Source organism: Taurulus bubalis, assembly GCF_910589615.1.
Source record: "Taurulus bubalis genome assembly, chromosome: 8".
NCBI classification, from domain to species: Eukaryota; Metazoa; Chordata; class Actinopteri; order Perciformes; family Cottidae; genus Taurulus; species Taurulus bubalis.
The window spans coordinates 29,021,631-29,037,942 of NC_136596.1; the positions used below are offsets into that span (position 1 = coordinate 29,021,631).

Genomic DNA, 16,312 nt, shown 5'->3' on the forward strand with positions numbered 1-16,312 from the left:
GTTTGAAACAGAGCCGCGGCCTCGTGCAGAACCACTCAAAACCAACGTGTACTGGTAACTCCATCCTGCTACTGCTAGAAAAAGAAAAGAGACAGTTATCAAAATGCCAACAATGATAACAGTGGCTCATTGTTGTAGAGACCAACAAACAAGATCAAGATATTATCATCATGTCATCTTAATGAGAGACACATGCTACAACTATTTTAGTAATACTTCACTGGATGTTTCTCACAGTTATCCAATATTTAGCTGGTAACTGTTATGCCTCTGACAGACAGTAGCCACCTAGCTCCTGTGTTGACAGTAGCCAGCTAGCTAATGTGTTGACACTAGCCAGCTAGCTCCTGTGTTGTCGTGTGTTGACAGTAGCCAGCTAGTTCCTGTGTTGTTCTGTGTTGACAGTAGCCAGCTAGCTCCTGTGTTGTCGTGTGTTGACAGTAGCCAGCTAGTTCCTGTGTTGTTCTGTGTTGACAGTAGCCAGCTAGATCCTGTGTTGACAGTAGCCAGCTAGCTTGCTCCTGTGTTGTCCTGTGTTGACAGTAGCCAGCAGCCAGCTAGCTCCTGTGGTGACAGTAGCCAGCTAGTTAGCTCATGTGTTGTTCTGTGTTGACAGTAGCCAGCTAGCTAGCTCCTGTGTTGTCATGTGTTGACAGTAGCCAGCTAGCTAGCTCCTGTGTTGACAGTAGCCAGCTAGCTCATGTGTTGACAGTAGCTAGCTAGCTCCTGTGTTGTCTTGTGTTGACAGTAGCCAGCTAGCTCCTGTGTTGACAGCAGCCAGCTAGTTAGCTCCTCTCGCCTTCACGGTGAGAGTGGACGTTAACCGCCACAGGGCGATGCTAGGTGACGTTAGCGCGCTCCTCCACCCAGGTCGCCTCTCTCTTACCATATTCACTTCGATAAAGTACCAGTCCGTGACTCCTCAATGGCGGCGCGTTGGCCTTCGGTTTGTCTCCCCTCAACGGATAGCTACCGTCGTGTCAGTCGGTATAAACCCGCTCATTACGTCTCAGTCTCGTCTAGGCAGCTAGCTGCTGCTGCTAGCAGGTGAGCTACACGTAATCACCAACACAGACGACTGGCGACGTCACGGCTGCGCCTCTGCTCATTGGGCAGCTCGGGGAACGTGGCCACCGCGCGCCGCCTACAGGCCGGAGCAGGAACGGCAGCTTTAGACGTGCACATGCGCACAACCTACATCTTTGTTGAGCTGCTCATTTTGAACAGATATCAACTCTTTTCAAGTGCGGAATTATCTCAAAAATTTACATACCAAAAACCTATTTTTTGTGTGTTTTTTTTACAAAGAATTTGAATTATATATAAAAACTCTGAAAAGCTGTTTCAAAAACAATTTTTTATTTTATGCTTTGCCTTTCTTTTTTTTGTCTTTTTTTTCTTCTCTGCAGTTGCCACCCAGCGGTTTACAATTAATGTATTTTGCCGTTTTTATGAAATTGACAGTTGTACAAATTATTATATCTCTGTATTCTGTTGGAACAGGGTCACTCTTTATGGAGTTTACTCCCTCAGTTGGTTCATATTTCTGTCACCATTTTCTAATAGTTGTAATGTTTGAACTGCCATGTGATCAAAGTGCTCCGACTCAAGCTCGTACTAAGACAAATGCTTTTGGCTTATTGATAACAGTATCTGCTGATGATACATTAGATTAAAAGATGAGGTACAATGGTTCATTCTTTACCTGGGACCTGTGAATATTCTACTATAGATGGATGAAGACATTCCTTTCCTCCTAAACGATACGGATAACATATCCTGTTTTGAAATAATTTCATGAGTCCAGTCTGGTCTCATGACAATACCATACAACTCTCTTCATGGGTTTTATGCCCCGTTTAAAGATGTTATTTAGCCCCAATATAAGTTATTGATTATTATGTAGCATGGCCTTGTTACCCAGATAATGATGTTTAACCTTTTTACAATTTTGTTTATTTAAATGACAGTATTGTGACACACAGAAAAAGAATAATGATCATAAAAGACCTGATTTCACTCTGGAAACCAAAGAGAACATGTTAGGTTCCACAGGTTCAACAACACAGAAATGTATACCAAATCAATATAAAGTAAAACGTTACACACCAACTCTCAGGTTTACATGTTTATTTATAAGATCACATGATAACACGAAGTCCACTGAAATATGTCAGAATAGATGCAATTGTTTTGCTCTTGTTCAAAGCTTTATTATCTAACGCTCAGCATTAATACACAACCATAACAAAATAAAAAATATTACACTGCACCTGCAATTTGCTCAGCAGAGTGAATCTCTATAGTAAAGTAAAATCCAGATTTATAAATATGAACATTTCTGTGTCATTTTAATCCTTCCAACAACACAGTGACACCGCTGAGCTTCAACTCCGACATCTCAGTGGGATGTAAGCTACAGAATGACGGCATTACATGCCAAAGTGGGAACGACAATTAGTTGGCACCAAGAAATGCACTGTAAATACTCTTAACTGTACAATACGAAATTCATATGGGATCACAAGTGCTGATGCCACCGTCCCAGTCTGCATCTGCGCACTGAACAAGGGCTGCGTTCTTTCGCTTGGCGGCGACGCGCCTACAGGAAATACGGCGTGGTCGTTCGGGGGGGGATGACCCGCTCGGAGTCCGGCACCGCCCGGAAGAGCTTGGGCTCTCTCGTGTTGGCGTCTTTGAAGACCATGATGGAGGCGATGTTGCCGCAGCGATAGCAGTAGTTGGGAGCCGACCACACCGTGACCAGCTTCTCGTCGAACATGAACTTGTAGCCTTCGTGGACCAGTTGGTGCGCCCTGCAGATCAGCTTCAGGTTGTTGATGTGAACAAACTGCAGAGAGAGAAACAAACGGTGGGGAGGAAGAGGGTGAAAACCGGAAAAAACACTGAGAATACTCATCCTCTCCTTTTCTTTGGTGACACCCAAAGGACAGGGAAAGGCAGTTGGCCCGTCTGTAAGTCCCGCCCTCAAACGCAGACCAGCCAATCACGTCGTACACGGTTCAGACACATCCTGACCAATGGGTTCATGACTTTAAACCAAAAGTCCATGACAAACATTTAGTGAAGTCTGGGTGTAAACAGTAAAAAGTGAGTAAATGTAGTATTTAAACTAACAATGAGAACACAAAGCATACAGTAAACCTTAAATGACACAAATGAATGAGACAATAGTTTGATTAAAAGAATAAACATTTATATAGATGCCTGTATGTATGCCTGCTTATATTCTGAGTCTTTCTTTTAAAAGCATATTCATTATTTCAAACTCAGCGTAAATGAACGTCATGAACACATGAATATAACACATTTACATGACTTTTACTAAACTTTTGGTATTTTTATTTTTTTCAAGGACTTTTCCAGACCTGGAAATAACCATTTTAAAATTCAATGACTTTTCCAGGTTTTCCATGAGCGTAAGAGCCCTGCCTTCTTTTCTTTGGTGACACCCAAAGGACGGTGAGAGGCAATTGGCCCGTCTCTAAGTCCCGCCCTCAAACGCTGACCGGCCAATCACTCTCATATTCTAGAGGAAGTTAAAGCAACTTACCTCGTTGGTGACCTTTGCCCCAAAGAGCCAGCCAGCTCCTCTGGGGCTGATGGCCCAGGTGTCCACGTCTTCGGGGTCGGACCACACCAGGTCACAGAACGCTCCTTTGTGGGGGATCTCCTGGTTCCGCTCGATGGTTCGGATTTGATCCAGAGTTTTTATGTCGGGGGAGAGGCCTCCGTGCACACACAGGATCTGCTCATCCATCAGCTGACAACGCAGAAGAGTCAAATATATTCAATATATTAAAAGGGAAAAAGAAGTCTGCTGAAGAACAGTGAAACGTTTGAAATGAGGTAAGAGATACGGACAGATATAAATATAATAGATCAAAATGCTTCCATGTTTGTGTTTGCTAAGAATAACAGTCTAAAGATGAGCTGCTGTTAAACCGATAGTTGATAGAACAGCAAACAGTGGTTAGTTTGTTCATTGAGTGAAAGGTTTTATTTGTGATGATTCCTCTTTGGAGTGTATACAGCATCAAACTGGCAGTATTGATGGAGGTGAAGGTGAAGACGGATGGATGAATATTCACAACAAACCAAATGAAGTGGAAATCTACTTCTCATGTAGATGCTAATAAAAAATGGTCCAACTCAAGACATGTTGAGACAGAATGTCCCCGTTCTGCTATCTTTGAGCTTATAAATGCAACCCAGGTCCATCCTGTCCTCCATGAGCAACGCTCTCGCCTCAGAGAGAACCCAACATGAGCCTCATTCCAGGCTTTCAAAGCATGAAGAAGCATCATTCATAAAGTCACGGCAGCCATCTTTGTTTTGAGATGACAACAAATGAACACGTCAATACTTACAGCTGCTACGGTCAACATATCAAACACTTTGGTGCAGTAACGCCAGGCATTTGCATTCCCATACTTGGTCTGGCACTCATCTGGAAGACAAACAAGAGCTCCCTTATTTCCGGCAGTAAGGTGTGATGATAGTCCAGGGAGTGAGGGCAGTCATCATCTCACCATAAAAGCCGTAGACTTGGGTGATCTGTCGGCTCTCGTGGTTTCCACGAAGGAGAGTGATGCGGTCGGGCCATTTGGCTTTCAGCACCAGCAGGTAGGTGAAGGTCTCCAGGCTGTAATACCCTCGGTCCACAAAGTCGCCCTGCAGAGGACGCAGGTAATTACCAACAGACAGGAGAACATTGCTGCCTACGGCATTAAGACTTTAGAAAAAGTCGCCGCTTGCCAGATCCTCTGACTGATAATCATTGTACAAGTTTACACTTATGTTTATCTACACTTCACACTTCATAAACTTACATACATCATTTGCACTCCCCTATTGTTTGTTTTATTTACACCTCACACACTTCATATACACATACATACTTTGCATTTTTGCACTTCTACTGTTTACATTTAATTTAATAAAAAAAATGTTTTTCTTCCTTTCACCCCAGCTATTTCATTTTATTTTATTTTGTATTATTATGATTGTATACATATCTTTCATCCCTGTTGTTTTTATATCTTATTTTTGTCTGTAAATTGCTGCTACGTCGACACCAAATTTCCCCTCGGGGATTAATAAAGTACATATTCATTCATTCATTCATTCATGCATTCAAAACATCAGATGAACAGAAGGAGTGAAGACAGAAGCGTCTCGAGTGTAAACTGATTTCCATGTACCAACCATAAATATGTAATTTGTGTCCGGAACCTGGCCGCCAGTCCGGAAGAGTTCACAGAGATCATAGAACTAAGGAGCAGAGAGAAACCAGTGTCAGGCATTACGTTGCACATGTACAACAGGCCAGATCTCACATGCTGCGTGTGCTCAGCAACATGAGGCCATGCGCTTCTCGTTGGGTCATACCTGTCCATGTATGTCCCCGCAGACTGTTACAGGGGTGGAAACGGGCTGGACGTTGGACTCCTCCAGCAGGAGGTCACACACGTAGTCACATAACCTCTGAATGGACGAAAACACAAAACAGACAGAAGGGAGTCAGTCGGCATTCAGAATTGGCGTTCTGTGGCTTTAAAATGTGACAACTTTCATGCAAATCTTCTTCTTTCCTCTGAGACATTGTTTACTTTGTCAGACTGCGACACCGAGACTATTACACTCCTCTCACAGGACCAAGACACTGGTACCTGTGGCCCCATTACTGAAACCACTGAGTCATGCAGCATTGAACCGGGAACAATTCAGTCAGACGAGAGACGGCATTTGATACTCGGTACTAGCATTATAAGAATATAGTTAATATTAGAGTAGATGTGGCACCATGTAATTCATGAGTTATGAAGGTCAACGCAGTATATGTATATACAGCGTACTCATTGTCCTCAGTTTGACGTTTTCAGGTCATCAGTGAGACTCAAGGGCAACTCTAACAGTGAGAATTATGATGACTTTAACAAAGCTCCAATTGCTTTTGGTCTCCTAAAATTGCAGAGCTAGGGTTTTGGCAATTAACAAGAGACAAAACTCTCTGGGATGAATGCACCGGATAACAGACTGGTAACAGACTGATAACAGAACAATAAGACTGGTAACAAACTGATAATAGAACAATAACAGACCGGTAACAGACTGGTAACAGACTGATAGTAGAACAATAAGACTGGTAACAAACTGATAATAGAACAATAACAGACTGGTAACAGACTGATAATAGAACAATAAGACTGGTAACAAACTGATAATAGAACAATAAGACTGGTAACAAACTGATAATAGAACAATAACAGACTGGTAACAAACTGATAATAGAACAATAACAGACTGGTAACAGACTGATAATAGAACAATAACAGACTGGTAACAGACTGATAATAGAACAATAAGACTGGTAACAGACTGATAATAGAACAATAAGACTGGTAACAAACTGATAATAGAACAATAACAGACTGGTAACAGACTGATAATAGAACAATAAGACTGGTAACAAACTGATAATAGAACAATAACAGACTGGTAACAGACTGATAATAGAACAATAAGACTGGTAACAAACTGATAATAGAACAAGAACAGACCGGTAACAGACTGGTAACAAACTGATAATAGAACAAGAACAGACCGGTAACAGACTGGTAACAAACTGATAATAGAACAAGAACAGACCGGTAACAGACTGGTAACAAACTGATAATAGAACAAGAACAGACCGGTAACAGACTGGCAACAAACTGATAATAGAACAAGAACAGACCGGTAACAGACTGGTAACAAACTGATAATAGAACAAGAACAGACCGGTAACAGACTGGTAACAAACTGATAATAGAACAAGAACAGACCGGTAACAGACTGGTAACAGACTGATAGTAGAACAATAAGACTGGTAACAAACTGATAATAGAACAATAACAGACTGGTAACAGACTGATAATAGAACAATAAGACTGGTAACAAACTGATAATAGAACAAGAACAGACCGGTAACAGACTGGTAACAAACTTATAATAGAACAATAACAGACTGGTAACAGACTGATAATAGAACAATAACAGACTGGTAACAGACTGATAATAGAACAATAACAGACTGATAACAGACTGATAATAGAACAATAACAGACTGGTAACAGACTGATAATAGAACAATAACAGACTGGAAACAGACTGATAATAGACTGATAATAGAACAATAACAGACCGGTAACAGACTGATAACAGACAGATAATAGAACAATAACAGACCGGTAACAGACAGATAATAGAACAATAACAGACAGATAATAGAACAATAACAGACCGGTAACAGGCAGATAATAGAACAATAACAGACCGGTAACAGACTGGTAACAGACTGGTAACATACTGATAATAGGCTGATAACAGACTGGTCACAGACTGATAGCAGACTGATAATAGACTGGTAACAGACTGATAATAGAACAATAACAGACTGGTAACAGACTGATAATATAACAATAACAGACTGGTAACAGACTGATAATAGAACAATAACAGACCGGTAACAGACTGGTAACAGACTGATAATAGAACAATAACAGACTGGTAACAGACTGATAATAGAACAATAACAGACTGGTAACAGACTGATAATAGAACAATAACAGACCGGTAACAGACAGATAATAGAACAATAACAGACCGGTAACAGACTGATAATAGAACAATAACAGACTGGTAACAGACTGATAATAGAACAATAACAGACTGGTAACAGACTGATAATAGAACAATAACAGACTGGTAACAGACTGATAATAGAACAATAACAGACCGGTAACAGACAGATAATAGAACAATAACAGACCGGTAACAGACAGATAATAGAACAATAACAGACCGGTAACAGACTGGTAACAGACTGATAATAGAACAATAACAGACTGGTAACAGACTGATAATAGAACAATAACAGACTGGTAACAGACTGATAATAGAACAATAACAGACCGGTAACAGACAGATAATAGAACAATAACAGACCGGTAACAGACTGGTAATAGAACAATAACAGACCGATAACAGGCCAGCAACAGACTGGTAACAGAACAATAACAGACTGGTAACAGACTGATAATAGAACAATAACAGACCGGTAACAGACTGGTAACAGACTGATAATAGAACAATAACAGACTGGTAACAGACTGATAATAGAACAATAACAGACCGGTAACAGACTGGTAACAGAACAATAACAGACTGATAACAGACTGGTAACAGAACAATAACAGACCGGTAACAGACTCGTAATAGAACAATAACAGACTGATAACAGACTGGTAACAGAACAATAACAGACCGGTAACAGACTCGTAATAGAACAATAACAGACTGGTAACAGACTGGTAACAGAACAATAACAGACCGGTAACAGACTGGTAATAGAACAATAACAGACCGATAACAGGCCAGTAACAGACTGGTAACAGAACAATAACAGACTGGTAACAGAACAATAACAGACCGGCAACAGACTGGTAACAGAACAATAACAGACTGGTAACAGACTGGTAACAGAACAATAACAGACTGGTAACAGAACAATAACAGACCGGTAACAGACTCGTAACAGAACAATAACAGACTGGTAACAGACTGGTACTGGTAACAGAACAATAATAGACTGGTAACAGACTGGTACTGGTAATAGAACAATAACAGACTGATAACAGACGGGTAACAGACAGAACAATAACAGACCGCTAAAAGGCCGATACCAGACGGGTAACAGACGGGTAACAGACCGGTAACATGTCATACCCATCACGTAACTTTACACATGTGGCTCACTGCTCTCTCTTCTGATCCTTTAGTCGGACTGTATTTAGCTTTTGATGCTAAACTGAACCCATTTGGACGCGTTTGACTGGCTAGCCGCACTAGCTAGCCCCTCACTAGCTAGCTCTCCTGAGCTAACAGTTAGTGACGCCGTTACCACGCAGCACGCGGGTCACGTGTCTCAGTCAAAGACATTTCTATGAAGTCACGTTTACCTTGAGGTCGTTTTCTGGGAGGTATTTACACTGTTTTGCAATCTCCGCATATTTATCCAGATCCAGAGGCGCCATGGTGCCGAGCTAGTCGTCACGCGCAACTTCCTGCAACAATTGAGAGAGTGTCTCACTACTGCCACCTGTCGGCTGTGGGGAGGAAGACGCCTCAGCAGCGTCATGTTTTCATGTATGAAAACCAAAGAAATGCATGTCCTCTGTCCTCTGTCCTCTTGCCAGTTTATAAACATTATAACGTCGTTTGCTGAAGTATTTATTTGATTGTTCCCACCAGAAGTTTAAATTTATTATTATTAATTGTTGTATTCAATAATTTGCACAATACAATTTCATAAACTGACAGTAGCAAACGGCAAAATACATTAATTTACAGTTAATCCAACAAGTCAGTGTGAGAGAAGAAGAAAAACAAAAAAAACACAAACAAAAGAAAGACAAAGCATAACATTAAATGAAGGCACGATTGTGTAATTACAAACATATATTATTGTGTAATTATATAATATATATTATATTGTGTAATTATATTATATATTATATAGTGTAATTACAAACATATATTACTGGCAACGCATGCCGCTACAGTTTCTCATGGGCTTTTTTAATAATGTTTTTCCCACAGTGATAATGTGCCTGACTTGAATAACAGGTCTCATTACCGGAAGTATAATCTTGAGGGTTCCTCGTGATGCTCATTGTGCACTTTTGGAAATAATACAGATCTGACTTCACGAGCACATAAAGTTTTATCAGGCTGGGTTCAAAAGACAGGAAAACAATAGAAGATGAAGAATTAATGATATTGTTGATTACATAAAGAAAGGCTACAATTCAACATCAAACTATTTCATTAAACATAGATGCAGCTTCACATTATGACCACTGGAGGGCACAATAACCCACAAAGTAATGTTCCTCATGAATTGACCAGATATGCTATTGTCTGCTTTCCACTAGAAACACAGTTATATCGATTATAGACATGCCATTCAAAACTAAAAGCCCTATGAGTTGTTTGCTTGGTTGTTTGCTCAACTTTGCCATTGAAATACCACTCTAAATTATCAATCACCTGCACCCAGAATGCACCTGTGAAAACACCTGTAATTAATCAGATCACGAGAAACCAGAGCGTAACCACTCCAGGATCAGGTTACTGTGTTGTACTGTAAACAGAATACAGTTATACTAACAATGCACTGCATTCTGTTTACAGTACAACACAGCAAGTATGTTCATGTCGCCTTGATACTGTTATGAGTATGAGAATAAACACCTTGGATGTGTCATCATAGTCTATATTTACTATATAATACAAGTGAAAATGACTCTCTGGATATAAGTGTGTCATACTCAGCACAGTGGGCAGTTGTGGAAAGAATAAGTGTCTATAAAATTGTGCAGAATACAATAGTTAGAAGAGCTTATATAATTGTGAAAGAGTGTTTGCTTTTGCAAGAGATGTAGGTTTGTTTGTATTTTGTGTTTATGTGTGTGGCGTTAGATTTGACAAAGAGGGCCCTTGTTTGTTTCAGACATTGTTTAACTAAATGCACCAAACCTACCAAGAGACAATGTCATACTGTCCCTTTTGATGAAGACATTAGAATGAAGACATCAAATATATAATCGTGACGTGCGAAAAATATGCTGTAAGCTTCAGGCACGCAGTTCTATGTGTTTACACACGAACACACACACGCACACACACACGCACACACACACACACACACACACACACACACACACACACACACACACACACACACACACACACACACACACACACACACCTATTGGACTCCTAAATAAAGGAGGGGTTTTCCTATGTAAATAAAGGAGGGGTTTTCCTATGTAAATAAAGGAGGGGTTTCCTATTTAACCGAACCGTCAATGAAAATGTATTACTTTTTTAATGAGTAATTCCAGGAATGTGTGCAATGTGTCTGCAAGCCCAGACAAAGGTGATGCCTTCACGGACCAGGACTCTCCTCCGGCCCTGTGGAGGGTCAGTCACGTGCACACGTGATGCATCACCAACATCATTCTATCTTTACCAAATATACTTCCTCGAGTTGGTCACTCAACGCAGCCAAAAGGTTTATGTTAAGATAATCTTCAGACGTTGGATAATTTCGACATATTGCGTTTCGCAGGGTGTCTGTGCGTCTGTCCAACCAGCGAACGCGCGAGCGCCCTGAAGACACTCTTCGAGGGCTCCTATTGGCTGAGGGCCCGCCCATCAGGCGGCCAGCATGGTAGGTTGCAGCGCAGCGTAGTGTTGATGTGGTTCACAGGGCAGCTCACAGCAGCGTACGCCGCCGGGGACATCAATGGTGGAGGACGCGGGTCTGAGAGAGACCACTACTGCGGCTTAATGGAGAGCTGAAAGAGAATATGAGGTTCACGTCCTTAATGATGTACATATCTCCGGCTCTGCTATTTATTTTGTACGTATTTGCCGGGTTTTCTGACGCCGCTCCCCGCATCAGTCCCTACGATGCGCCGCCTCTCTCCGGGAAGCCCGGCTCAGCCTCCGACACCCGGGACTCCGTCCTGCCCGACCCGCCTCGTCCTGTGGGGCCTCTAACCGAACAACCACCGTCACCTGCCATTGTTTCTTCCGGCCCGACCACCACCACCACCAACCCTCTCACTGCACCCGCCTTCCACCCTCCAACCCCGGACCCGACCGCCGCCACCACCACGGCCCCGGATACCGGACTAATCCCGGCCGCCGACGAGCAAATAGCAGCGCCGGTTCCCAGATCCCCCGGCAAACGATCCACCGATGCACACACGTCCCCCTTCGCCCCGGAGAAGCGGCTGCAGACCATGGTGTCCGTGGTGTCCCAGCGCACGGCCAACGACGCCTGGCCCGCAGACGGCACCGGCCCGTCCGGTACCTCCGTAGAGAGCCAAGGTGAGTCCCGCAGCTTCCGGTAAAGACGGTAACGATAAGCTGCCTTTTTTAGCTCATTCATATTCCGAATAGGGGTCCGCGAAGGAGGAGACATCCGCGTCTCTTTTGGGCTGTCAGAGAGCAGGAGGCCGCCCGGGCTTTGACGCACAATGGACCCCTCCAGACCTGATCCCCCAGACCTGATCCCCCAGACCTGATCCCCCAGACCTGATCCCCCAGACCTGATCCCCCAGACCTGATCCTGGTCTCGTGCACTATGGGTCTGGGCTGCACAGATAGGATCTTCATCTCATGCACTACGGGTCCTCCTGCGTCTGTCTGTGCAGCCTAGTGTTCCAGAACACGTCTATTATCGGACAAGTGCCACATATTACTGTGTGTGTGTGTGTGTGTGTGTGTGTGTGTGTGTGTGTGTGTGTGTGTGTGTGTCAGTGCAGACCCGGGTCCTTTTGTGCTCCTCCAGACGGGTGTGATGTTGACAGGAGCCGCTGCTTCCCCTCATCCTCTATTGTTGTGTGCACCACAGACACAAAACAAGGCCGTGCAGCCAAAATGGCCAAGCAGGGCCCGAAGGAGCCCCTCCTCACCTCCCGCCTCCATGTGGATGTGTTGTTCTCTGCGGGCCCGTCCCAAAAAGGGCTCTTTGATGGGAGGGGAAAGTCTGCCGAAGCCACATCGCTCCCTCTGTTCATTCCTCCTAAACTACATGTATTAAACCAGCTTGGGACTGGTCCCCTGCAAGTGTTAGGATTATACATCTGATATTAAGATGTAACAAACGGAAAATATTGGTTTCACTTTATTCAGACTTTAGGATGTGTACTGTACATTTAAGTGCAATTTATCAAAGATACGCTCAAACCAGATTCAAGTTTAAATTTAGAAAATTCACTTCTTGATATTTACAAACAACCACAGTTGGCAATATCTGTTTCTTCCCAGAAAATGCCACGTGCTAGTTTGAACTTCACGGCGTTCCCAAACCAGAACACGACCCTCGTTCTGGTCCGTGTCCTGACTGCTGGCCTCTCGCATCGGGGTCCAACCCAGTCGTGTTTCTACAACGACCCTTTGTTCTCCCGCCGTGTCCGGCCTCGCTGTCAGCGTTCATCTCACAGAGAGGCGGCTGGGACCATACATTGCTGGTTGTAATGTTGAGGCGGGACGGAGGTTCTGATTGATCTCCATGGTGCACCTCGCCGCTCTCAAACGAGCGCCGAGTGGCCGGTTAAAGAGATCCAGATGTCGGGAGGAATATTCTGTCTGCTGTGACGCTTGTGAATAGATTTTAATGATATATTGTATTTGGTGCTGACATCCTTCTGAACAGTTTACATTTTTTAAATGTTCTATTTACTCGATTAAGTCGTTCTTTTACTTGCAAAAAAGGCCCGACATGGTTTCCAGCTGCTCGGTTGTGAAGATTTACAGCTTTTCTTTGTCTCGTGTGACAGGGAACTTTCTATGTTTGGGCTTCGGATGACGCGCAATGAGAAAAACATTCGGCTTCAGGAAATTGTGACGACCGTTTTATACACCGATCAAGAAAGCAGGGTCCGACTAATCCATCAATCTGCATACTGAAGTTAGTATTTTGCGTCCGCGTTGCAGATAAAATGGCGGCGTGAAGCTGCCGCTGTTATTTGTTAGCGTTCTTTTGGACCCCGAAGTCCAAAAGAAGTCTTGTTCCTCACATCAAGCCTCAGCATACTCATTGAAAGCCCCTGCAGGAATCTCAGCAGCCTTCATTGTTCTAGGTGAAGGCTTAGAACAATGAAGTAAAGCACATCAACAAAGGCGTCACCTGGTCCGCCGCCGCCTCGCCCAACACACATTCTCAGACGCGAGGTGTGTTTTGACGCGCTCTCCTTCCTTCAACAGTCTCTGTGCGCACTGACGCGGATCACGTGGTTTGACATACAAACCCAAATGCTAAGTACAAGGAATGTTTCCGTGCCGGAGCGCCTTTCCTCCGCCGTGGTTTCCATCGGCAGCGGCGGAAGGTCGAGAGAGGACTTCTGAGCCGGGACTTGTGTCTTCGCCTTCGGGGTGTGAACACCAGCACCGCGTCGCAGCAGACAGCGACATCAGAGAGAGGTGAACTCAGTTTCACCCCTTCTCCCCGCTACACGCAGGTCCAGTCCCATCCACATCAAACCTGTCGTGTGGCCTGAAGACCCCCCACACCTAGTGGGAGCCCGGCGCGCGAGGTGATACGCATTCACCCGAGCTCACGCATTCTCAGGCCCTGATCGAGGCCGACAGTTCTTCAGTGGACTCCACAGGCTTTCATTATCATTGGCCCGTCTCGGGTCCATAAAAGTCCAAGCGTCAGTGAAAGAGGAGATTATTCTGAGTGAATGCTCTCGCGGCCAGCCGTCCTTCTGGCTTCGTCAAACTGCTAGCTGAGGTTTTGTGTGCTACCTGTATGCATACGTACGAGAGCAGCGCTTTTATTTGTCCCTCGCAGCTCTTGTCTGTCTGAGCACAGCGTGGAGACACACCTAACCCGATCACATGAATAATAGATAGCCACTCGGTACTCTGCGGGGTCCTTCACACGTCTGTCATTGTATCCTCTGGCTTCTTTCAGTGCACCGGTTTGAACTGGTAAAACCCTCCGTTGATGACTCAGCTGGACTCGCTCTACCAGGTTGCTATCTCTGTTTGAGACTCACATTTTCATGAGGTGAAGTCATCATAAAACAAAATGACATCATATAGTGCAAGGCAGAGCTGATGCCAGTGTTGACCTTTCAGACGCATGATGAGGACGCATGATGAGGAGGCCTCTTGTGCTCGTACGTTTGATATCTGGAGTCCCAACCCACACACTGTGCCATAAGACCACCTTTCAGTTTGGTGGAGCTGGACCAGGAAGCATTCCCACCTGGCTGTCCTTCCTGTCACATGCAGGCTGCAGTCGAATGCTGCAAGAGTTCCTCCTAGCGTCCTTTCCTAACCACTTCTCCTTGACCTCTGTGGAAACGTCACAGGGTCAAGGAAAGATGGGAAGGAGACTTCATGAGGAGTTAGGAGAAGACAACCGTGTGTTTAGAGGATCAGACTTTCACTAACGACGTAGTTCTGGTGTTAGTGACGTCTGCAGCGGAGAAACTACAATGTTCAGGAAATGGACTACAAAACAGAACCTCTTAGAACTCTGTTCTTACAGAGTTGTGTCATAACGACATAAACAACCGTATCATATATTACTTTATTAACATAAACAACATGTTCATATATTACTTTATTAACATGAACAACCGTATCATATATTACTTTATTAATATAAACAACATGTTCATATATTACTTTATTAATATAAACAACATGTTCATATATTACTTTATTAATATAAACAACATGTTCATATATTACTTTATTAACATAAACAACATGTTCATATATTACTTTATTAACATAAACAACATGTTCATATATTACTTTATTAATATAAACAACATGTTCATATATTACTTTATTAATATAAACAACATGTTCATATATTACTTTATTAATATAAACAACATGTTCATATATTACTTTATTAATATAAACAACATGTTCATATATTACTTTATTAACATAAACAACATGTTCATATATTACTTTATTAATATAAACAACATGTTCATATATTACTTTATTAATATAAACAACATGTTCATATATTACTTTATTAACATAAACAACATGTTCATATATTACTTTATTAATATAAACAACATGTTCATATATTACTTTATTAATATAAACAACATGTTCATATATTACTTTATTAATATAAACAACATGTTCATATATTACTTTATTAATATAAACAACATGTTCATATATTACTTTATTAACATAAACAACATGTTCATATATTACTTTATTAACATAAACAACATGTTCATATATTACTTTATTAATATAAACAACATGTTCATATATTACTTTATTAATATAAACAACATGTTCATATATTACTTTATTAATATAAACAACATGTTCATATATTACTTTATTAACATAAACAACATGTTCATATATTACTTTATTAACATAAACAACATGTTCGTATATTACTTTATTAACATAAACAACATGTTCATATATTACTTTATTAACATAAACAACATGTTCATATATTACTTTATTAACATAAACAACATGTTCATATATTACTTTATTAACATAAACAACATGTTCATATATTACTTTATTAACATAAACAACATGTTCATATATTACTTTATTTACATAAACAACATGTTCATATATTACTTTATTAACATAAACAACCTGTTCATATATTACTTTATTTACATAAACAACATGTTCATATATTACTTTATTAACA

General features: G+C 42.0%; 2 protein-coding genes across 2 annotated transcripts in view; one reads left to right on the forward strand and one right to left on the reverse strand.

Annotated features, from left to right (window-relative positions):
• Window positions 1-2,122: 2,122 nt before the first annotated feature.
• Window positions 2,123-9,129, reverse strand: LOC306740392 (serine/threonine-protein phosphatase 6 catalytic subunit). The gene is made up of 7 exons (XM_079222533.1): window positions 9,024-9,129; window positions 5,413-5,508; window positions 5,230-5,295; window positions 4,554-4,695; window positions 4,392-4,471; window positions 3,575-3,784; window positions 2,123-2,851 (listed from the first exon to the last, which is right to left on the reverse strand). Exons 1-7 carry the CDS (start codon window positions 9,096-9,098, stop codon window positions 2,603-2,605), a joined length of 918 nt encoding a protein of 305 aa, XP_079078659.1. The 5' UTR covers window positions 9,099-9,129; the 3' UTR covers window positions 2,123-2,602.
• A 2,294-nt stretch (window positions 9,130-11,423) lies between these two features.
• Window positions 11,424-16,312, forward strand: part of LOC306739661 (multiple epidermal growth factor-like domains protein 9) — a 44,917-nt gene continuing 40,028 nt past the window's right edge. Inside the window, exon 1 of the mRNA XM_079221701.1 lies at window positions 11,424-11,964. Coding sequence (XP_079077827.1) covers window positions 11,439-11,964 — 526 coding nt within the window. The 5' untranslated portion in view covers window positions 11,424-11,438. The remainder of the gene's footprint in view (window positions 11,965-16,312) is intronic.

Excerpts from the sequence above, each read along its gene's own strand:
- LOC306740392 (XM_079222533.1), bottom strand. The coding sequence starts at position 9,098 with ATGGCGCCTCTGGATCTGGATAAATATGCGGAGATTGCAAAACAGTGT. Across the intron at positions 4,696-5,229 it reads ACACAAATTACATATTTATG|GGCGACTTTGTGGACCGAGG; the intron begins GTTGGTACATGG and ends CGTCCTCTGCAG. Across the intron at positions 2,852-3,574 it reads GGGCAAAGGTCACCAACGAG|TTTGTTCACATCAACAACCT; the intron begins GTAAGTTGCTTT and ends CTCTCTCTGCAG.